General features: G+C 39.2%; 1 protein-coding gene and 1 long non-coding RNA gene across 3 annotated transcripts in view; one reads left to right on the top strand and one right to left on the bottom strand.

Moving 5' to 3' along the window:
• Positions 1-490: 490 nt before the first annotated feature.
• LOC124149054 (neuronal acetylcholine receptor subunit beta-4-like) lies at positions 491-9,166 on the bottom strand. Of its 2 annotated transcripts, none has more exons than XM_046520400.2 (7): positions 8,915-9,166; positions 6,429-6,572; positions 5,279-5,424; positions 4,662-4,706; positions 3,797-3,900; positions 2,598-3,136; positions 491-1,072 (listed from the first exon to the last, which is right to left on the bottom strand). In XM_046520400.2, exons 2-7 carry the CDS (start codon positions 6,475-6,477, stop codon positions 732-734), a joined length of 1,224 nt encoding a protein of 407 aa, XP_046376356.2. In that variant the 5' UTR covers positions 6,478-6,572; positions 8,915-9,166; the 3' UTR covers positions 491-731. The 2 variants fall into 2 exon arrangements, with proteins under 2 accessions (XP_046376356.2, XP_046376357.2); XM_046520401.2 differs by having other exon boundaries at positions 6,433-6,572.
• Positions 9,167-16,588: 7,422 nt separating this feature from the next.
• The window catches only part of LOC125376875, a 79,324-nt gene continuing 75,240 nt past the window's right edge, over positions 16,589-20,672 (top strand). The window contains exon 1 of the long non-coding RNA XR_007219363.1: positions 16,589-17,686. This is a non-coding gene — a long non-coding RNA (uncharacterized LOC125376875). The remainder of the gene's footprint in view (positions 17,687-20,672) is intronic.

The following is a 20,672-nucleotide window of genomic DNA, read 5'->3' as shown; positions in this document are numbered from 1 at the left end:
ATTAGGATTAATAGATACAATTGATTATTTATACCCTTGATCATAAAGTTAGTCACTACTTTCACACTTATATGTGTATATGTGTATTATAAATTGTACCCAATACGTAATTAAATTGTGTATAAATAAGGACACTAGGTTAATTACTGTAATTGATTATTTGATAAACAAATTCACATTTAGTTGTGTGATATGTCACAGAGGTAAAGCTAATTCATAACAACTAATTGTCCCATTTATTTGGTTTCTATCTTTTATATGAAACAAATGCTATAACATGGGGTGATAAACTTCATTGGCAATAGACGTAGCATATAATTGTCCGCATGAACAGTCTACTCTGTTCCAGATATGTTTATTCATTTTGTCAGCATTTAAATCGTTGCATTCCTGGCTCAATGATTCATTTGACGAAATCTTGTTCCCTGTTTTGAATTACCGTGAGATAGTTCCAGAACAATTATAAAATTTTCAGCCCTATGTGTTGCGCATTATTCCGAGATAATTCGAAGTTCATATTCTTGTACGAACACTTATCAAAATTCATTTATACCTTGTACTAGTATGTACATATGTATATTAGTTCAAATTATAATAATGAGGCCCTCTATATTCTCGAAACGGTCACATGTTGTGCCACCCTCCGTGGTATCAAGGATCATACAATGTCTATTTACAGATGCTACAAATTTTACTATTGTGAAGCAAAAAGTAAGTTCACGTCCCTTTTTTCACGTTCCTCCCCGTTGATCTGTATCCCTGATATGGGGACTCCTTCGACAGGCAATTATGGTAACGATTGAACATATGATAACGCTAGCTACAATGGGAATGCCAAGCATTATTCCAATGTCACTAATGCTCTTATCACCAATAGGATAATTCAAAATACACAGAAAACAGATCATCATAAGTACCATTAGGCTGAAGAAGAAAACAAAAGCACAAGTATCGAACGCCTTCACTGTTCTCATGCGGTCACTGTCATCAGCAGGGTGGTTAGTATAGAGCACCACCAAGGAACACACAATCATTAGTGCACCGCACGTCATCGTTGAAGAAATGTATACACCTGAAAAACATATAAAGTATTTTTTCTTATTGTGTTTCATGCATCCGGGAAGTGAAACTAAGTCTTTTGTCATCACAACAAAATGCGGGTTTCCAACTCTCTGGGGAACAGATGGAAACGGGGTGACACAGGTTAACTCTTGGAACATTTCAGTGATGGTTTCCATGCCAAAGTGTATGTAGAAACTTTCAGTTGTTTGAGTTTTACTATAGTATGTGGCTCACAATATATTTCACATTATTTTGTTCATGTACAACCGAACTGTTCCCACACAAATATTGATACTGACACCGTACTACAAAAAAATAATATTTAATATAATATATATTTCCTCTTATCTTCGTTCAAGACATGAACAATATGAAAAGAACAGATAATTAGACGTTCTCTATACAACGTTTCGATGTTATATTTCTTAATCAGAAATAAAACAAGATTGGTTATTTGTTGATTTGACAAATTTGGCAAGCAGCCACCACACGGTGTTTCTGTGCACGTTCTGTCGCCTAGTAACCTCGCACTGTGACGTTCCTGACTGACGCATACCAATGGCTCGCAAGCGGTCATATTCAGATAGGCGTGGCATCTCCAAACTTCAAATATCCATTGACATTAGACGTTTGTTCCCGTGTTGCAGTAGCCAAGAAAAGCAGAAACAATGCATACCGAATCCTTACAACACACGTGTTTTTATATCCTGGTCTTGCTGCAAGGACACTCTTTGACATAAGATGATCAAGCTTTTCTACAGAGGTTGCGGTTGTGCTACATGTTTTTATATATTTTCGTATGCGGTTTGAACACCAGAACGTTTTCTTCTAGTATGCAACCGATTGGAAATGGGTACATAAACGATCCCAGTTAAACGATCTAAGGATACACAAGTTGTGCGTTTAATGACACACGTTATACGAAGAGCTGGACCCTTTTCTCCAAGAAAAAAATAATGCGAAAGGAGATGCATTTCATGCATAAAAGCGAGAAGGACACGCTACACGCTACTAATGTTTAAACTGACAATTCTGTTCTTACATCATCTCTTGTCATGACGTCAATTCTCTGCTAGACATGTGTCATTAAATGTGTAAACCTGTTTTACTGCTCCATTGTCTGTTCGAAAATATGAATTGTTTCAGATGTGTGCGTCTACATGTACTTTGAACAGGGTCCTGAGTTTTATCGTGCCTCAGGAACTGTTGTTGTTGAGTATACTTACATGACCTAGGTATATGACCGTAATCAATCTCAAAATAAACGTATTTCTGTTTGTTGTCACGTTTTCCATTCTAACCTTGAGACTACGCCAGCGACACAGACGCCACGTGATTTTGTGTCTGTCATAGTAGGTATATAATACCATATAATTTATTAATTCCTCAACTCAAGCAACTAATTTCTTCTTGAACTAGGACTTTTATACTAACATACTAAGGAGTAATAGATTGAAACGGTTTGTAGTGTATCATAGAGAAAAGAACTGATCACTGACAGCATTACTGTTAGAGAGTAGGACCGTTATACTTACCTAATAAGGAGTAGTTGATTGAAACGGTTGGTAGTGTTTCAAAGAGAAAAGAACTGATCACTGTAAATGACAGCATCACTGTTAGAGCGTAGGACATTTTCTCTCCAGTCTCCACAGGCACAAGGAATACGCCTGGCATCAGTAGGGACAGAACACCCAATGGTATCATCATCAACGGAATATACCACTGAAAGTGCCTCTGGAAGAAGAATGTATATTTGATTTTTTCATAGGTCAAATTATGTGCACCAACTTCTCCTCCACTTTGTAGTGTCTTGTCCAGTAAGTCCCATTCACCATCACTCTGGAACGAACTGCTTACAATTCCCTCCGGCAGAAGATCCACCTCACTCATGGGATGCGCCCACTCCATGACGTGTACGTCACACGCCTGAGTGTCGTACGGATAATACGTAATGTCGGCCTGGCATGTCGTTGTCGTGGCTACGCGGAGAGTCCACACCACTCGGCCCTCAATGGACACCCTGAGAGGAACGGGTCCGTCTTCATAGATCCCAATCAGTCCAAAGTCATTCACACTAAAAAGAGGTAATACACTAGATGAAAACACGCATTTCACAATGTGTGATATACACGAGGCATACTGTTGGAGTTTCATCTTCAGAGGTGATCAAAGTTGTTGTTCAATTAATGTATTAATGTCATAATTTTTCGATCTGAAATTTTATTGATGACATAGTTTCTTATGATATTGACTTTGTATGAAGAACAAGAACTGATATGAAACAGTATGTGGCAAAACCCTCTGTTGAAATTAACATCCTTTTTCCTCTAACATGTATTTGTTAATAAGAGAAATAAAACTATGTTAATACCTACCATGAAATACAATGCCTAACCTTTTAAGATTAAATTGATGACCCTTTCACTCATCATTGAATACATTTTGTTCAGTAAGCCTCGTGTGTAAACATTGAGGGCTCAGGGAGTTAAATAAACATTGACTTTGGTCACTTTTATGCATTCAAAATCTCCAAAGTCTACATCTTGTATGCTATTTTGCATTCAACAATTTTTTACTAGCTATTGCAATACACAATTTGTAGTATGGCATGCCATCAAATTCGAAAGAGCACAGTGTGTACGTATACATGTGGAGGTACTTGTGCAGCAAACTGTTCAGTAAATAGCTCAGCATTATGTTTTGATTGTGGAACAGTATAGGTACATGTACTTACTAATTTGTAATAACTAGATTTGGTGTCCATATCTCTTTGATGCTATATATCAGGTAGTCGATGCCAGTTGTTGATGGCCAGGTAAGCCGTTCATCGATCCATGACTAGAATAAAGAGAACGTGGTCTAAGTAATATTTAATCTCACACAACGCGAAAGGAGAAACTAGATAGTGCGTATGACATAACTTATCTATTTTCAAAATATCCGTTAAACCATTTCTTTAAGATGAGTGACTTATGTTAATTACTTACTTAACGTTTGAAAGAATATCATCAAGCTAAAGCAGGTTTAAAATGAAAGTGATCCTGTCCAATTTACGCGGGATAAACAGTTATGAATAGGAATAATCGGGATATTATATTAATAGGATGATTATTATTGGCATCACTGATAGTCGTTTGTCCTACTGTTCACATCCCGCATGTCAACATTTTGCTTCAAATAGGAACACTCATATATACTTTACAATTAGTGAAGTTTAGTCTATAATGCAGGCATATACTACAAGACGTGTTATTCCTGAATAATATGCCGAGTTGATACAAAATGTGTTTCACCAGATTGTCCAGGTTTTCAAAATAAACATCGGTTTCTGGGGATGTGTTAGCATGTCTAGTCTAAGTGTACCCTAAAGACCCTTGTTCACACCCTGACGTCTTAGACACCGGGTGTCCAAATGGATGAAAGCATGTCTCGTTTATTTGCATTTTCACGATCCAGTTGTTTTCCCGTCTTCTATTTTTAGGCACGGCATGTTCGGTATTGGTGTTAACATGTCTCTCGGTACGATGTGTAGCTGGTATAATTATCCAGTGTTGCTTCTCTGTTTATGATCGTAATGTGTTTGGAATATCTGCACTCACCATATACAGCAGAAATGTTGAAGTCAAAGTCTGGGATCCTATGTCCTTCAAACATAGGAAAATAAAATCAACTTTCTGGACACCTGGTTTGCTATTAATTGTAAGACAATATGGAGTAAGGTAGGTAATATATCGATTCTCCACAAAAATGTACCAAACATTTTATCAGAATGGATTAACGTATTAAAGTGTTGTGCTCAGAAAGGTCAGATTAATGGAACTTTCAAAAATATTGTTACCCTCACTGTTTTCCTTTGCACTATACTTCACCCTTTATACAAAGTTTCAAAGTTTCCTACGCCTTTCCAGTTTCCACTTTCTCCCGCTTTGCCGTCTTATCACCACACACACACACACACACACACACACACACACACACACACACACACACACACACACACACAGACACACACACACACACACACACACACACACACACACACACACACACACACACACCAACACACACACACACATCAACACACACACACACACACACACACACACACATCAACACACACACATCAACACACACACACATCAACACACACACACACACACACACACACACAATAATACCATAAACAGCAAGCTCACAATGTTATAACAGCACATACCAGGTTGTTCAGGGTTGTTAAATCGAGAGTAATGTTGATGACTGTCTCATTTGCAGGTCTCACTTTGAAATTGTATTTTGTCGGCTCGACTAAGCTTTCCCTTAGGTCACCGTACGCTTCTAAGAAGGATTTAGCTGCGAGGGGAGCTGGAATGATACATTATATGTATATTATTATTATTTAGCGAATATTGTATTGAAATATTTAGAGAATATCCTGTGATATACGAAGACACACGGAATATTCACGGAGCGAATTAATATTGTCTCGCAACATTATTTCATAAGAGTGAGTGAGTTGGGTTTAACGCCGCTTTTAACAGTATTGCAGTTATATCACGGCGTTTCAGCTTAATGTGGGAGGAATGCCCGAAGTGCAGGTCTAAGACGTTTACCACTTCGGTGAAACCCACGAGCACGGGTATGGTTCTGACCAATCTAGAAACATAATCGGGGCGAACCCGGATTCGAACCCACAATCATAGGTTTCTGGCGTGCCAAAGGGACGCAAATCTGCACAGCGAATCGCGGCGCCTAAGACGACTGGGCCACCCGTGCCCCCTTTTTGATAAGAAACATAATCTGTCATTCCAAAATGTACATAGTCTATTCTATAAATTACACAGCTTTGTTTTTCCAAGAAAATGTTTAAAGTGTTGATTTACTGATCTCAAGTGGAACCATCAGGTCCGATGTCACAAAAAAATATATTTTCAATTAGTAAGCAAAAACTTAGCCAATACCCATACATTTCAAGGAGTATTGTCCAAATAGACCCAGGACAGTATGGTTATAACTAATTGTCCAAACTTATTCTCCATTACGGGTGATTAGAGATTTGTTTATCATTTCATTTGAATGTGGTTGTTACCGCAGACATACAAAACATGAGTAAATAAGAGAGTATATATTGGTCAATTCCTTTATATAAGTTAACACCTCCAGAAACCATGGCAACGAAATCGGAATACAGTATTATAATTACCCGAATCCCATATTAAGTTTGAGCCAATAACATAGAGATGGCATGAAAAGTAATTGGTAATTTTAATTTGTAATTCATTTACGATAACCCCAGTTCAAAGGCAAAGGGTGTATTATTTCTTGAGGCCAATGCAATATGTCCATGATGTTTTATTGTCATAACTTACGCACAGAGATGAAGAGGGGGAAAAGAAGTAACAGTGGAAGTTTTCCCATCCTCCTGACTTGTAAATCGTTTATTATAATGTAGTATCACAACAGGAAGATGATTTTTTCCAGGATCTTCTTTGCTGCAGCAGCCACGTTGTAGTCTGAAGTGAAGACATGTCCAGTTCAATAATGTCAACAAACACATTTCTGTCATACATAGCTGTCAAACATTTGTGTCTGAAAACCTGTCAATATTTCTGTTAAATATTGCAGTGAAACATTGCTGTCACATATATCCATCACACATTCCTGTCACACATCGTTGTCACGCACAAACGTCGTTGCGGACAAGCTTTGCTGCCACCCACTCACTCATTCACTCACTCACTCACTCAGACACCCACTCCCTCGCTCTCATTCACGCCAACTCCAGCCTTCGAAATTCACGCTTGTCCGCAAGCTCGAGACTACTAAATTGTGAGAGTAAATATCCCATGATGGTAGTCCTCATTGACCCCTGAAGATCCGGGGTAGAATAGGTCTTCAGCAACCCATGCTTTCGGTAAAAGGCGACTATGCTTGTCGTAAGAGGCGACTAAAGGGATCGGGTGGCCAGGCTCGCTGTCTTGGTTGATGCATGTTATCGATCCCAACTGCGTGGATCGATGCTCATGATGTCACTCACTGAATTGTCTGGTCCGACTATTTAGAGACCGCCGTCAGATAGCTTCAATATTGCTGAGTGCGGCGTTAAACAACAAACACAATTCATTGACAAGCACATGTAGCCTTTGGGGATGAATTATGAACCAGTTCTCAATGCTTCAAGTTTGCCACAAATTGGAAATGAAAAAACTGACGGAAACTGTAAGCAAAGTAAACAGTTTTGCCTTCTTCACGCCGTACTACAAACTGTGAGGACTAGTGAAATAAGACATATTCTAGTCCTCCGGACTAGCCAAGAAACTTTAGTTTCTAAGGTTGCTACTCTACCAGCTCTACCTCGGAGTATGGCCTACGTGTACGTGCCTGCACCAACAACACCGACATCATCAACAGATTCGAGATACGCAGCTTTAACCAGATGTAAAGAACAATACAATACACACTTAATATATATAATAGTGAGAATATAATTTGAGGCCGCTTTTCGCAATATTCCAGCAATATCACGGCGAGAGACACTAGAGATGTGTTTCACGCAATGTACCAATGTTGGGAATCGAACCCGGGTCTTCGAAGTGACGAGCTAACGCTTTAACCACTAGGCTACCTCGGCCGCAAGTTAATATAATAACTGTATATAGTGTTATTATCGGCGTGATGTTGAAAGGGGGACTGATTATCACATGAGCTGAAAGTGCCCTGCCATGTACTTTATGTATGCAACGCGGATAAAACATAACCTGTAAAATGTATCCCTCCGCTGTTATTTGCTTTGGATACGCTCCCCCAAAGAGCGGTGTTTATCGAGCCATAACACATGCACCTGCCATTGATTAATACCAAGTATTATGTAAACATTCATCGCGGATCGATATTTGTAGTCCAATGTCTACTCCTTCCTATGATGTTCTCGTTATCACAGGAGTGTCTGAGAATGCCAGTTGTCAATTCAAACAAACAGTATTTAATAGAAGTACGATTACCCTGTGGCACACAATAAATTAAGATACGTAAACGAGGACCCATTACATACCGTTTCTATTACTACGAGGGCATTTTAAAACGTATCGACACACGCGGAAATACGCTATTGTAACAAGTGTATTTGTCAAGGACGAATCCCAGTGGGCTGTTAGAACAGGTTTATCCAGTCAGTCAGGTGTAATTTGACCATGAGCGAAAAACCATCAGTGGTTGCTATGTGCAGCACGTTAATGCTCTGTTTGTAACGCGTTATGTCGGGTATACAATGTACATTTATTTATGTCACTACAACAGGTAGGCATTCAGTAGCTTTTGTCACGGTCTATATACTATCGGTTTACAAGTGCAAAATGCAACACGCTTTACACATACTGTTCAAAATGATATTTCCGATTGCATGGATTGATCATTATCAATGTTACCAAAGAGGATTGAAATGAACGCCTAATCTTTAAATGTCTTTTTAAAAGGTTATTCACAAAGTCTTGTGTGTCAGGTGAAATACACAAACAAAACATTTTTCGAGTGATCTCCTCTCCTGCTTTTAGTTCACGTGTGTTTGTGAGGAGCTATCAGTGAGTTTGAGGGGCTGGTTGTTTAACGCCATACTCAACAATGTTTCAGCCGAATAACAGTGGTCGAGTCTGGACCAGACAATGTAGTGTCTTCAGCATCGATCTACGTCTTTGGAATCCGATGACATGCAATCAACCATGCAAGTCACCGAGCCTAACCTCCCGGTCAAAAGGGTCGCACACGCACAGGTGGCTGGTGACATATCTTCTCAACCATCATTATAACAATGATGAGCACTCTTACACCAAGCCATGTAATATCACCAAAGACCACTCACCGTGTTCACGTTGCGGCTAAATGGGGGACAATGCTCTGTGTGTATTGATGGCAGCCTGTCGCATATATCTACAGAAGGAGGCTCCTTCACGTGATGTCGGTTCGTTGTGAAGGCAACTCTGATTGGCTTAGGCGTTACATGCGCACAGGAAAGGGGTGAGTTATTATGACAAACGTCTTAAACTGAAATAACCAGAACTATGGAGAGAGAGGCCATATTGTGACAAAGCGCACACGTGAGAAGTGACTTTAAATGATATTCTGAAATAACCTCACAATTTAGGTCACGGGCCGTTCACATGGACGTGCCCAGATGCGTCGACGTCTTATTTTCCTGCTCGGTATTGTTTATCCGGTAACATGATCCACATGGAAATGAGGTCGGGTAGGCGGAACCTCTTTGTTAACACTTACATTGTATGAACGAAATGAATGTACCGAGGGAATGAGTTGATAGAAATCGTGGCTTGAATTACCCTGCTTAAAATATTCATCCTGAAGTCACATAACTCGTTATGCAGAATTGTGTTTTTTGACAGACAGGTCGATTCGAATCTCGCCTTCGTATCGATTATGACTGCACTAGTCCAGCATTCGTTTCGAGTTTCGCTGAAGTGGTAACTATCACTTTCCTGGGTCTCTTGTTTCTTAACGCCTGGCGAGGCTAAACATTGAGGTGACACCACGTTAAACAAGGGACCCACCATTTATTTTAACATCGGGTATTTTCTCGAGGAGGGAGAGGTGGGAGTTGTGTGAGGGGTGTGGGCAGAGGAGCAATAATAATAATAATAATAATAATAATAATAATAAAGAAGGGTGATTTGACTGATCCCAATTACTATTGCTCTATTCCTTGTCTGAATACACAATAGAAAATATTTACAGGATGTCTTACAGATATTGTGTCAGCATACTGCACATCCAATGACATTATTTACATGGAGCAGAAAGGAGCCAGAAAGGGATGTTGGGGATGTAAGGATCAACTACTAGTTCAGAAAATTATCCTTGAAGAGGCTCAAACTTACCACCGTAACCTCTCAATGTGTTGGATAGACTAGAGAAAAGCTTATGAATGGATTTTGAGGTCACTGGAAAGTATTGACTTCTCTGAGCGACTACTTGTTTTACTCAAGTCTTTAATGAATTGCTTGTCAACTCAACTTGAGATGTATTCGCAGGGGCAGGTTGTGACTTCGGAACCCATTTCTATCAGGAGAAGAATATCTCAGGGCGATTCTTTTAACCCTTTGCTTTTCTGTTTGTCACTGAATCCTTTAAGCTCTTTGCTCAGCAAAGAGGAAGGTTATCATCCGGGACCTCCTAAGCACAGATCCCCAACACCCCTTACTCACCTCCTTTACATGGATGACCTTGAGCTTATTGCTAATGGGGGATCTACACTCAAAACAACAGATTCTGCTTGTCGAGTCCTTTTCTAATGATATTGGCATGTTCTTTGGACTCGACAAATGCAACATTCTTCATTTGAAACGTTGCAAGGTAGAAGAGGGAGGATCAGTCAGTTTACTTGGAGGAGGAGTTATTGACCATCTTGTGGAAGGTCAGGCCTATACGAACTTAGGGATGCAGATTATGGACAAACTCCAGAATGCCCATATCAAGGGCAAACTTCGGGCAGAGTACAAATGTAGACTAAAGAAAATCTAGAGTTCAGAGGTGAACAGTTTTCTAAAACGAGCCAAGGATGTGGGACATAATATGAATGTGTGATTTTGCATCAAAATTTAAATATGAAATGTAGATTATGTAATGAATTTAATGAGATTGTCCAAGACATTGTCAGTGGATGCCCAGCTTTGGCTCAAACACAGTATCCATGATGGTGTAGCTCGATCATTTTATTGCCGTCTTCGCCATGCTCGTGGTTTTGACACAGAGATCCACCCATGATACGACCCGGGATATGTAGAGGGCGACATGGAAAATGATGAATACAAAATTCTTTGGAATAGGCCCATTTACAGCCTCAGACGTATCCAGGCCAACAGACCTGATCTTGTCCTTGTTGATGAATCCAATGAAATCATTTATATCATTGAATTTTCTGCCCCTTTGACACTAATGTGATTGACAAGACTGAGGAAAAACATTTCACTTTCAAAATGTCACGCTTGCATCCCAAGTACGAAGTTGTCCGACTCCCCATTGTTCTCGGTGCCTTAGGTTTGGTACCTCCCAATCTGTTGACTGACTATCCAAACTGTTGGTTTGCTATCAGGAATACAGCCCTGAGGGCACTGGAGCACTCAACACACCAATCCTTACTTAGGTAGGGTTTGCACAATTCTATCAATCGGCTGGCCTATGTTCATGCCCAGTGCATGAACAGTTCCAATGTTTTCGGCAGTTTATAATGTACACAACGTTATGACCCTTAAGTTTGGCCTGAATAATTCGTTTGCCACAATCCTGTAACCTGTTTAAATATTGAAATGAGCGAAATCTCCAATATTAAGGTTAAACCATACAAATACAAATCCTACACTATGTAATAACATTCGCAGGTGTGACGCCCAGGCAATGTACATCTGCCGACTGCATCCATATTTCGCATAAGTGAATATCATTGCTTGGGGGTAACGGTTGTCCGATATTCTTAACAATTTGGACCAGCAGGTAACACATTTAACATAATAATCTACACACAAACCATGTGTACCGCGTTCTGTTAAAGTGCAGTTCTTCATACATATTTACCGACTCCCAAAACATATTTACAAAATTGGTATGAAATTTGTCTAATACTAGTCTCTACAGCACCACAGTCTCTGCACCATTTTATAAAATCGGTGTCAAACAGCTTAAGGAGTAAATTTGTAGGCATACATGGGATTTTATGGTGCAACATTGTTATTACAAATGAGGCCCCATTCGAGAATAACACCCCTAAATAATTATAATATGTAGAAGTTTTAAATGGATCACCACCCATTTACCATTTTTCGTAGAATTCAAGAATACAGTCTTTGCGAAATACCAACATCTCCGTCTTATCCATATTAACTTGTAATCACCAAGATTTACAAAACCTGTCTTAAACTATCAATCTTTCTTTGCAATCCAATAGCAGTATCATATATCATCCGCATAAAGTAACATTAATAATTCCAGATATTCAGATATGCTTTTACATTCTTTATTTTCTAGCATAGTAGCAAAAAAGAAAAGGACTCAAGGCACAACCCTGTCGAACTCCACTCAAACATTCAAAATATTCAACAACATATATCTTAGACATTCTAACTGCCGCAAAGCATTTGGAATACATATTTCCTATCATGGCTGTACAGTAACGCTTCCGAAATCATGCCCGAGCTTCTTGAATCTCCTCAAAATAATCCGAAAATAAACGTTCATTTAATATTATACAAAATACTTTACCAAATGTGTCCACTAAAAATATACCCCTGTAATTATTAACACATTTGACATTGCCTTTTTTATAAGTTTCGTTTGCCCATTCTGATGGATATACTCCTGTCTTCAAAGTGTTATTAAATATAAGAGTAAGGAACTAAGAAGGAACTACAACACTGCAGCAAAATTATTTTTGCCAGCTTCAATCTCTTCACATCTCTGTTTATGTAATTATTAACGTCATCATCACTGTAAATATTACATAATAGTTCATCGTGATTCTCAATATAATTATCGGCATATTGAACAAATATGAGAGAATCAGTCAACCATGTCCAACAATGTTTTATCGTGAAATAAACCAAGCTTATAAAGAGTCTGACAAAGTTGTGTTATCAGTCCGTATTTATTTGCAATGTTTATTTAAGAATTTCAATTTTCATGATAAAAGATGCAGATGTAAGATGTATATTTATATATTTATAGGATATTTTGGAACTACTTTTATTATTGTATACTGATTATTTATATCTTTTTTATCAGTGTTATTGACCTGCAAAGTAAGAGTGACACCTAATGTAAATGTTGTAAATTATTGGGCTCTCAGATAATTATGGATGACAGGAGAAAAAAAAATCGAAATGGTGATTATTTATGACAGTATGAGAAGTGGTATTGTGATAATCTAGTGTCTTAGACTTGGAATTTATATAGACCACTACCAAAAATGTGTAAAGTTATAGCGAAAATTGTCTGGTGAATGCTATCCCAAGCAAATGTATGTGTAGTGTTGAATATACATAGTTAAGTCAAGGTACTGAAGATATTTCATATATTCCAAGAAATGTTCAGGCGGAGATTAGAAGCCCGTGACAGCAAAATATTTTAGTGACATCAATGGTTCAACACTACTTGCAGATTATATGAATATTGAATTGTTGCTGACTGTAAAATATAATGTTACAGATATCAATATCAAGGAATTGAGAAGATACCTATGGTTTTTGAGATAGCATGAACTGCCGTTGCATTATGATATCAGATGTAAAGAAACTATAACTGTTATTCCTTTGTAGGATGTGTAACATTGATAGCATTGCAATGCATGTGAATCCTTGAGAAATAATTACCGGATTGGGATTGTTCATCAAATATTTGTAAATTTAATAAATTCGTGACTAGAAATCATGCGAATCCTTAATAAATTTGTCAAATTCGTTAAGGAAGTCGTAGCACTAAGATCGCTCTATGCAAGCGGACCAAGATCGCATGTGTATTTCGGCCCCTTTACCTTCATATATCTTTAATTTGCAAGACAGTTTCGCAGTTTCAACATCAAAATGTACTACATTACGTCATGGAATAGGTCTTTGAAATCGACGAGGATGAGTAAAGCAGCCATCTTCAAACTGCTTGTTCCACTTTTCTCCTTGCCATTCTTCTCCTTTCTGTTGCACAGAAAGAAGATTATTGTCTATTTCGTCTGGTACAGCCTTTCCAGAATTGATACAATAAAGGTTTGAGTTGGGATATGCTTCACTAAATGGCTTCAAACAATTTTCCATTGCTTCAAGACGTTTCTCCAAATCCTCTTGATCACTCCCGACATGGGATAGCTTTTGCTCATGGCGAGAGTTTCATGATCATCCTTTGTGTCCAAACCCGCCATCTTTCAAGTGTTGTTAAACGAGCACAATTTTCTTTGAACTAAAATAAAAGTGTCAAGTACTCACCTCAACAGCTGTTATTGCGCTGGACATTTTCACAACGTAGTTGAGCAATGATATGCTTGTGATTCTAAGATGATATGACATGATTGCCAAACGTAGAGTACTCCAACCGAATAGGATAATGAGCAACAAATGAATATAGTTTTGTCAGGATTTGAAGTCTATATTGACATCGACAGCGTCTGCTGTTTTCACAGCCAACAATGGGCAAGCTGTCAAATTACTTGTTCCACATCTACAGTACGGCCACGAAGTAGCAGATACAAGCTTAATATTTCGTGCATACAGTACCAGCAATGACTTGGAATCTCCAAGGATTTCAGTCAGAACATATGGTAATTCTGCTGCACCGCCTGGAAAATACGACACAGGAAATACAACAATACCAGAAGCTATAGTGATAGCAACGTATTTGCTTCAGCTATTGGTGAGGATATCTGTGAGGCTCTTCCATGTTTCCATGCTTTCACTGGATGTGACGACACTACAGCATTTTCAAGAAAAGCATTTTCAGCATTTTTCGCACCACCTAATAAAGTAAAGGGCTGTGATCCATGTCCCTTTCCCCTACCAAGAGTATACCGCTACAAAAACTCCTCTGGGTTCACTTTGACTCTTCCATCTGGAAGAAAGCCAATATTGCAAGTCCTGCATTCAGATCTCCAGTGGAACATGGAAGAAAATTTGTGGACGGAACATATTCAGTGATCTGGTACAGTCGAAACCAAATGCCATCTTCAATACACAGGGAGCTTGATACTTTCTCCTCCAATGTCTTGCATTTTCTCAAAAACAATCAGCCAAACAGGAAAAGTTCTGCGTCATGTCTTTAGTGTTCCCTATAGTCAAGACGTAGTTTCCACCTAAGAATTACCTATTTGAATACCCTAGACATAATGCTAACGTTACGAGTACGTTTGGGCATTACAGGGTAAATAAACATACCCTATCTCTTGGACTGAACGTTTCGATTGTCACTAAAGGATTGACTGTGTATTTTATTCGGTGAACCGAAAGACAGACACAGTCAATGCTTATAATTAAATTCGACAACGTAAGACATGTTTTATCTACAATAGTTTAACCAAAAACAGTTGTATATATCAAAAGAGACAAAAATGACGAGATTGAAAAACATTCAAGGTGTATGAATACATACTGTGGCGTGACATGAATCAGGTGATCGTTTAATCTATGCACATAACTTGATACGCCTACACAGTCAGTAGCATATCAATGGAGAGTTGAATCAAAACAATGTTCATTGGACCCGTCAATCAAGGCCAGGGGCGAGAAGAACTGCAACAGTCGGACTGTAACGAACCGGAAGAAATATGTCCGAGAGAAGGCGGCTGTTTCAAATAACATGGTCAGTTACCGCCAGATTCAAACATTACTTCGCTCATTACGGTAAAACACAGTTTGAAAATTGCTAGTTAGAAATGAAACCCGAAGACATGAAAGTTGAACCGAGGCGAGCGGGGAAAAAACAGGCGAGCGAGCCTCCACATTTGCTGTTTCATTCCTTCTCGGCCTTTGGTTTCAGAGGGTAGTTTGGACAATGAATATGCATAAATGTCGCTAAATGTCCTGTTCATGGCGTTACACGTGAGCAGAAAGGGAATTCCCTCGACTGTAATATTGGGATTCCCCGACTTTCCGCAGAAATAAAAGTAGTGCGCCTCGGTGGCTACATTTTTTACATTCATTGGGAAATGAAGGCAATAACACGTGACCAATTCAGCTAATGAGAATGCAGGAATTTCAATGAACACAACGAAAATTTAATTTTACAGTGTATCACAAGACTTTAGTATAGACTTTACGTAGATGTCAAGCGTCAGAACAATCACATCTGGTTCATTTATCATCATAAAATAACAACCAATATTTGCACACAATTAACTTTAATCAATACACTTTTAATTACACTTGAGGGTTGTACACATTGAACATTTTGTTGTGATTGCCACACTAAAATGAACCTTCAAAACATTATACTCCTTTGTTAAAACAGTTTGTCGCGCAGCGTTTGGTTCCTTAAGAAATGCTGCTGCAATATTTCGACGGGTGGCGTATGCAGGCTACGATTACAGGTTCGCATTGTACTCATATGGGACATCAAACCGAATCTTAGTGTGACAAGATAATCACCGACTGACAGGCTAGCCTAATACACCTTACGATTTCGAAAGCATAATTTGGATGTGTTCCTTAATATCTAGAAAAACATAACGATTTTTTATTTATCTGACCTGTGTTTGCATGTGCTTATTGAAACGATTCTCTGTTATTATTGTAATAATAGGTCGTTTAGTCATAGAACGTGATGGGGGGCACGGGTGGCCCAGTCGTCTAAGGCGCCGCATTTCGCTGTGCAGAGTTGCGTCCCTTGGGCACGCCAGAAACCTATGATTGTGGGTTCGAATATCGGTTCGTCCCAATTATGTTTCTAGGTTTGTCAGCAACATACCCGTGCTCGTGGGTTTCACCGAAGTGGTAAACGTCTGAGACCTGCATCACTTCGGGCTTTCCTCCAACATTAAGCTGACACGCCGTGATATAACTGGAATAATGTTAAAAGCGGCGTTAAACCTAACTCACTCACTCACTCACTCACTCATAGAACGTGATACAGCACACAACAAAATATGCAACATCTTAAAGATTTTGATGACGCAGCTACATGTTTTGGTATTTTTTCCGTAATTAGCTATTATCATGTGTGTTGACACACGTGCACAAACGTAAAGTCCAAAGAATAAGCCGAAAGTAGTACTTCACATCAACGTTAACTGTGAGGCCTGAGTGATTGGTATGTCGGCCTATATGTTTACCAACTGTGATAACACCGTTAATACAGCAGCATTTTCCAAACAACTATATGCAAGTACATACTTTGTGTATGCATGCAGATTCATACACCAGAAGACACACAATGCAAACTGATCATAAATCAAATATTTAAGTCAAAAAGAATATTTAACGATATTATTACAAGAATGTTATTCAACTTGACGAATATGTATCAAACTCAACCTGCAATCCATTCATAGTGTAGCATCATGTATTTACATTTTAGTCAGACTTAATGAGAGAGTATTGTCATGGCGCGTGACGCCTTGTCGGCGTTATAGTCCCATTCTCCTAATTAGGGTTGAAAAACAGAAATCCGCGGGTTCTTCGCAACTTCTCCATGGATTGTCCGCGGATTATTCGCAATTATACTGCAGAACACATAACAATCTTTTACGTTCTAATATACCCGCTTTGCTTAACTTTGCAAGCTTCGCTTTCAGTTGGAGCATGCGCAGATATAACTATAAACGAAGATATCGCAATATCGCTCTATCTTCTATCACCATATTTTGTCGTGTTATCGCAATATCGCATCATACAAACGCTTTGTCGCAAAATCCCATTATCCCATGGATATCTCAAGACGACATGGCGATGACCCCTCTAAGTCTCCATAGTTCAGGTTATTTCAGTTCAGCACTTGTGCCATGTAAACTCTCTCCTCATCGGTGCGCATTTAATGTCTAAGCCAATCAGAGTTGCTGATACAACGAACCGACATGACGTGAAGCGACCGGCCCACTGCCGGCCTACCATCGGTGCAGACGGCAGCATTGTCATTTAGCATCAACGTTAATACGGTGAGTAGCCAATGTTGAATTTTCATGTTTTGTTGTAATGGATTCCGAGTAAGAATATAAAATTAGTTCCCAAGCAACCTATACTTATCATATTGGATCGGGTGGTCTGATTGATTGCATTTATGTACAGGTCGCCGTCATATAACCGCAATAGTGCTGAATGTTGGTTTAAACAAACAAATCAAAGACGGGAATGCAAATCCACCTACGCTTGGGTGGAAGGCATTTCCAAAACCCTATCACGCTCGTGGTCAATGTACGTTTGAGTGACTTGTTAAACTCGTTTTAACAGACCTATTTTGATTTGTCTTATAAAAATACACTTATGCTCTAAAGAAAGTAGGGCTGGACGGAAATAACCTAAAATTTCTAAAATTGGAAGAGATATTAGTTTCTAGTAATATGATAATAATAAACGAACCGGGAACATATCACAACTAATAGTGAAATATGACAGTACATGGTGTGACAGTAGATGGTATGACAGTACATGGTGTGACAGTAGATAGTATAACGTCAACAATCTTGAAGACGAATGGGGAAAGATGGGAACTTTCAAGTTGACGATTTTGGATCAGTAGTGCGTAATACCACCACGATTTGTCGAACATTCATTTACTCGACGAGGCATATTGTGTATGAGTCTGACCGAGTTCAGACAACGTGGTCGGCGGTCTGTGACATAGTAGTACACGTCTCCCTATCCTATCCCAGGACGTGTTCATTGGGAGAAAGATCTGGGCTCTTTGTTGGTCATTGCACGCTATAAATGTTGTGCTGTTAGAGGTGAACATTGACGATTCGTGCACGGTGGGCACGGGCGTTGGCGTCCTGAAAGACGAACCTTCGAACCACACGCCTTGCACACGGGACAACAAAGGGTGTCAGTATGTTGTCCCGATAGCACTGTCCAGTGACCCTTCCTTGCACAATATGGAGTCTGGCTGGCTCTGTCACAGTGATGCCACCCCACACCATAACCAATCACCCGCCAAATCTGTCATGAGGTTGACACTGGTTCGAGGTCGCCAGACACGTCCACGCCTATCAAGGAAGTGCAAAGTGAACCGGCACTCATCAAAAGTCATGGCACAACACGTGACCGTCGAGCATGGAAATGAGCTGTATGTAGACGATTTCCGATCGTCTGATCCGTAACTCTTACATAAGTGGCGTGATGAAAGTTTGCAGCAATTTGATTCGCCGTTTCAGCTCGATTTCGTAGATTTTCGGATCAATCGAACCTTTACTCTTGTCGTTGACCACATGGGACGCCCTGAACGGGGTCGATCATCAACATTTGGGCTTGTTGGACGTCACGGACTGTGAAACATTGAACGTCTTGGCCACTGCAACTGACTTCTGCCATTTTTCAGCATGCTAATAGCCCGTAGACGCTCCACCTTGCAGACGCGGCATCGCAAGTTTATACACAAACAATGATTGAAATGAAATAAATCACAAATCTATGATGAGCAGAATCAACAAGAGTGATAGAAATAATGGTCCACAGAGATTAATCGACCTCCCCTGAAAGTGTAAATTGAAGGAATCAGGAATTCCACCCTCCGCACGTGTGTGGCGTTATGGCGTGAGGCACGTGCAAACTATAGGATGTGTTTTGGTGTTAAGTTTTACAAGCATAAACGTTCTCACATAGGATCTTTGTCGTCAACACTTATCTTTGTTCTACTAATTGGTATTTACATTTGTATTTCATGATCCCCTTAATTTGAAGCGTATATTTTTAAACGGCCCTGCTAAATTGCGTTTGTTCTTTTCCGTTCGAAGGCGTACACCGATAAATAAAATGTCAAGTGCATTCTACAAACTTAATTAGTAACAGCGGCGATAGGGTTAGTAAACATCGAATTTACTATCCTTCCTCGCAGATTACGCACGGCAGCGGTGGAGAGAAAAGACATTTCAGTGTCGGATCCAAAACCTAAATGACATTGCTCACTTCGGTCTTGGTCAGTGTGACGTTCGCCATTTTGTGTCAACAAGGAGAGGATTATGAGACAAAGTTTTAGCTGTATACTGTCAAACGCCGTTGTGTCGAAGCGAAATGATGAATAAAAAATGAATACGCAGGGACCAAGCTTTCACCTTGAGACAACCACAAGTTCGACACATCAAAGTTCGACACAACGGTGTTTGACTGTATTGGCATTATAACCCCGTTAATGCCCTTTTTCTTGACTGACTAAATTATGAACTTTATAGCATGCACTCAATAAAGAAAGGAGGTCAGTTAAAATTACTGGTGTAAAACAAGACTTGTATTTTTTATATACCTGTCAATTACTTTTGTAGTATTGTGTAACTAAACTTAAAATGCCACTGCACATCATTAAATGTCTCTTTCGCCTGTATTGTTTTCGCCATTTGTTATTTACTTATCTTTTTGCAAATGGTATTCAGCAGCTGCCAATAGGAAGCGCAGAATGACAGAAAAAAAGATCATTGATTTAAGTGTACTTAAACCTTCTAAAATTTTTTGTAAATATACTACAACATTTAGCAAAAGAAGAACTTATTAATTTGGTATAATTCACAACTTAAGCCAGCAATCTCCACTAACTGATTAGCAAATCGTACTAATTTACGATAGGCCACCTACTAGTCTCATTAGCAAATATTTACTAACTGGTTAGTAAAGAAGCGAGATTCACTGAATTAGTAAACTTTTCTAACTATTTCTGTCAGTATATATCTTAACCATTACAGATTTATCTGAAGTATTTAGCGTTACAGCTTTGTCACTGTGTCGCACAATGGCAACATGGACTTTATCTGATTTAATCAGTGCACAACAGTGACTGTTGATATAATGTGCATTATCTTTTGTCGCGACATATGGTGATATGTTATCTTGTCGTGGTGTTATCAGTGCTGTCTAAGACTTCCTGGTTCTGTCGAACGGGGGATGGTGGGATAGCCTAGTGGTTAAAATGTCACACGTTCCATCACAGACATCTGTACA

Source organism: Haliotis rufescens, unplaced genomic scaffold (assembly GCF_023055435.1).
Source record: "Haliotis rufescens isolate VD_foot unplaced genomic scaffold, xgHalRufe1.0.p SCAF_8, whole genome shotgun sequence".
NCBI classification, from domain to species: Eukaryota; Metazoa; Mollusca; class Gastropoda; order Lepetellida; family Haliotidae; genus Haliotis; species Haliotis rufescens.
The sequence above is the reverse complement of the archived record's forward strand: the minus strand, read 5'-3'. Positions and strand labels throughout refer to the sequence as shown.

What these genes read in the sequence shown, in the direction of transcription:
- LOC124149054 (XM_046520400.2), bottom strand. Translation starts at nt 6,477, where the DNA reads ATGGGAAAACTTCCACTGTTACTTCTTTTCCCCCTCTTCATCTCTGTG. An exon ending in AATCTAGTTATTACAAATTA is followed by an intron (nt 3,137 to 3,796) that starts GTAAGTACATGT and finishes ACCTCTTTTTAG; the next exon opens with TGTGAATGACTTTGGACTGA. An exon ending in AATCAACTACTCCTTATTAG is followed by an intron (nt 1,073 to 2,597) that starts GTAAGTATAACG and finishes TATGTTTTTCAG; the next exon opens with GTGTATACATTTCTTCAACG.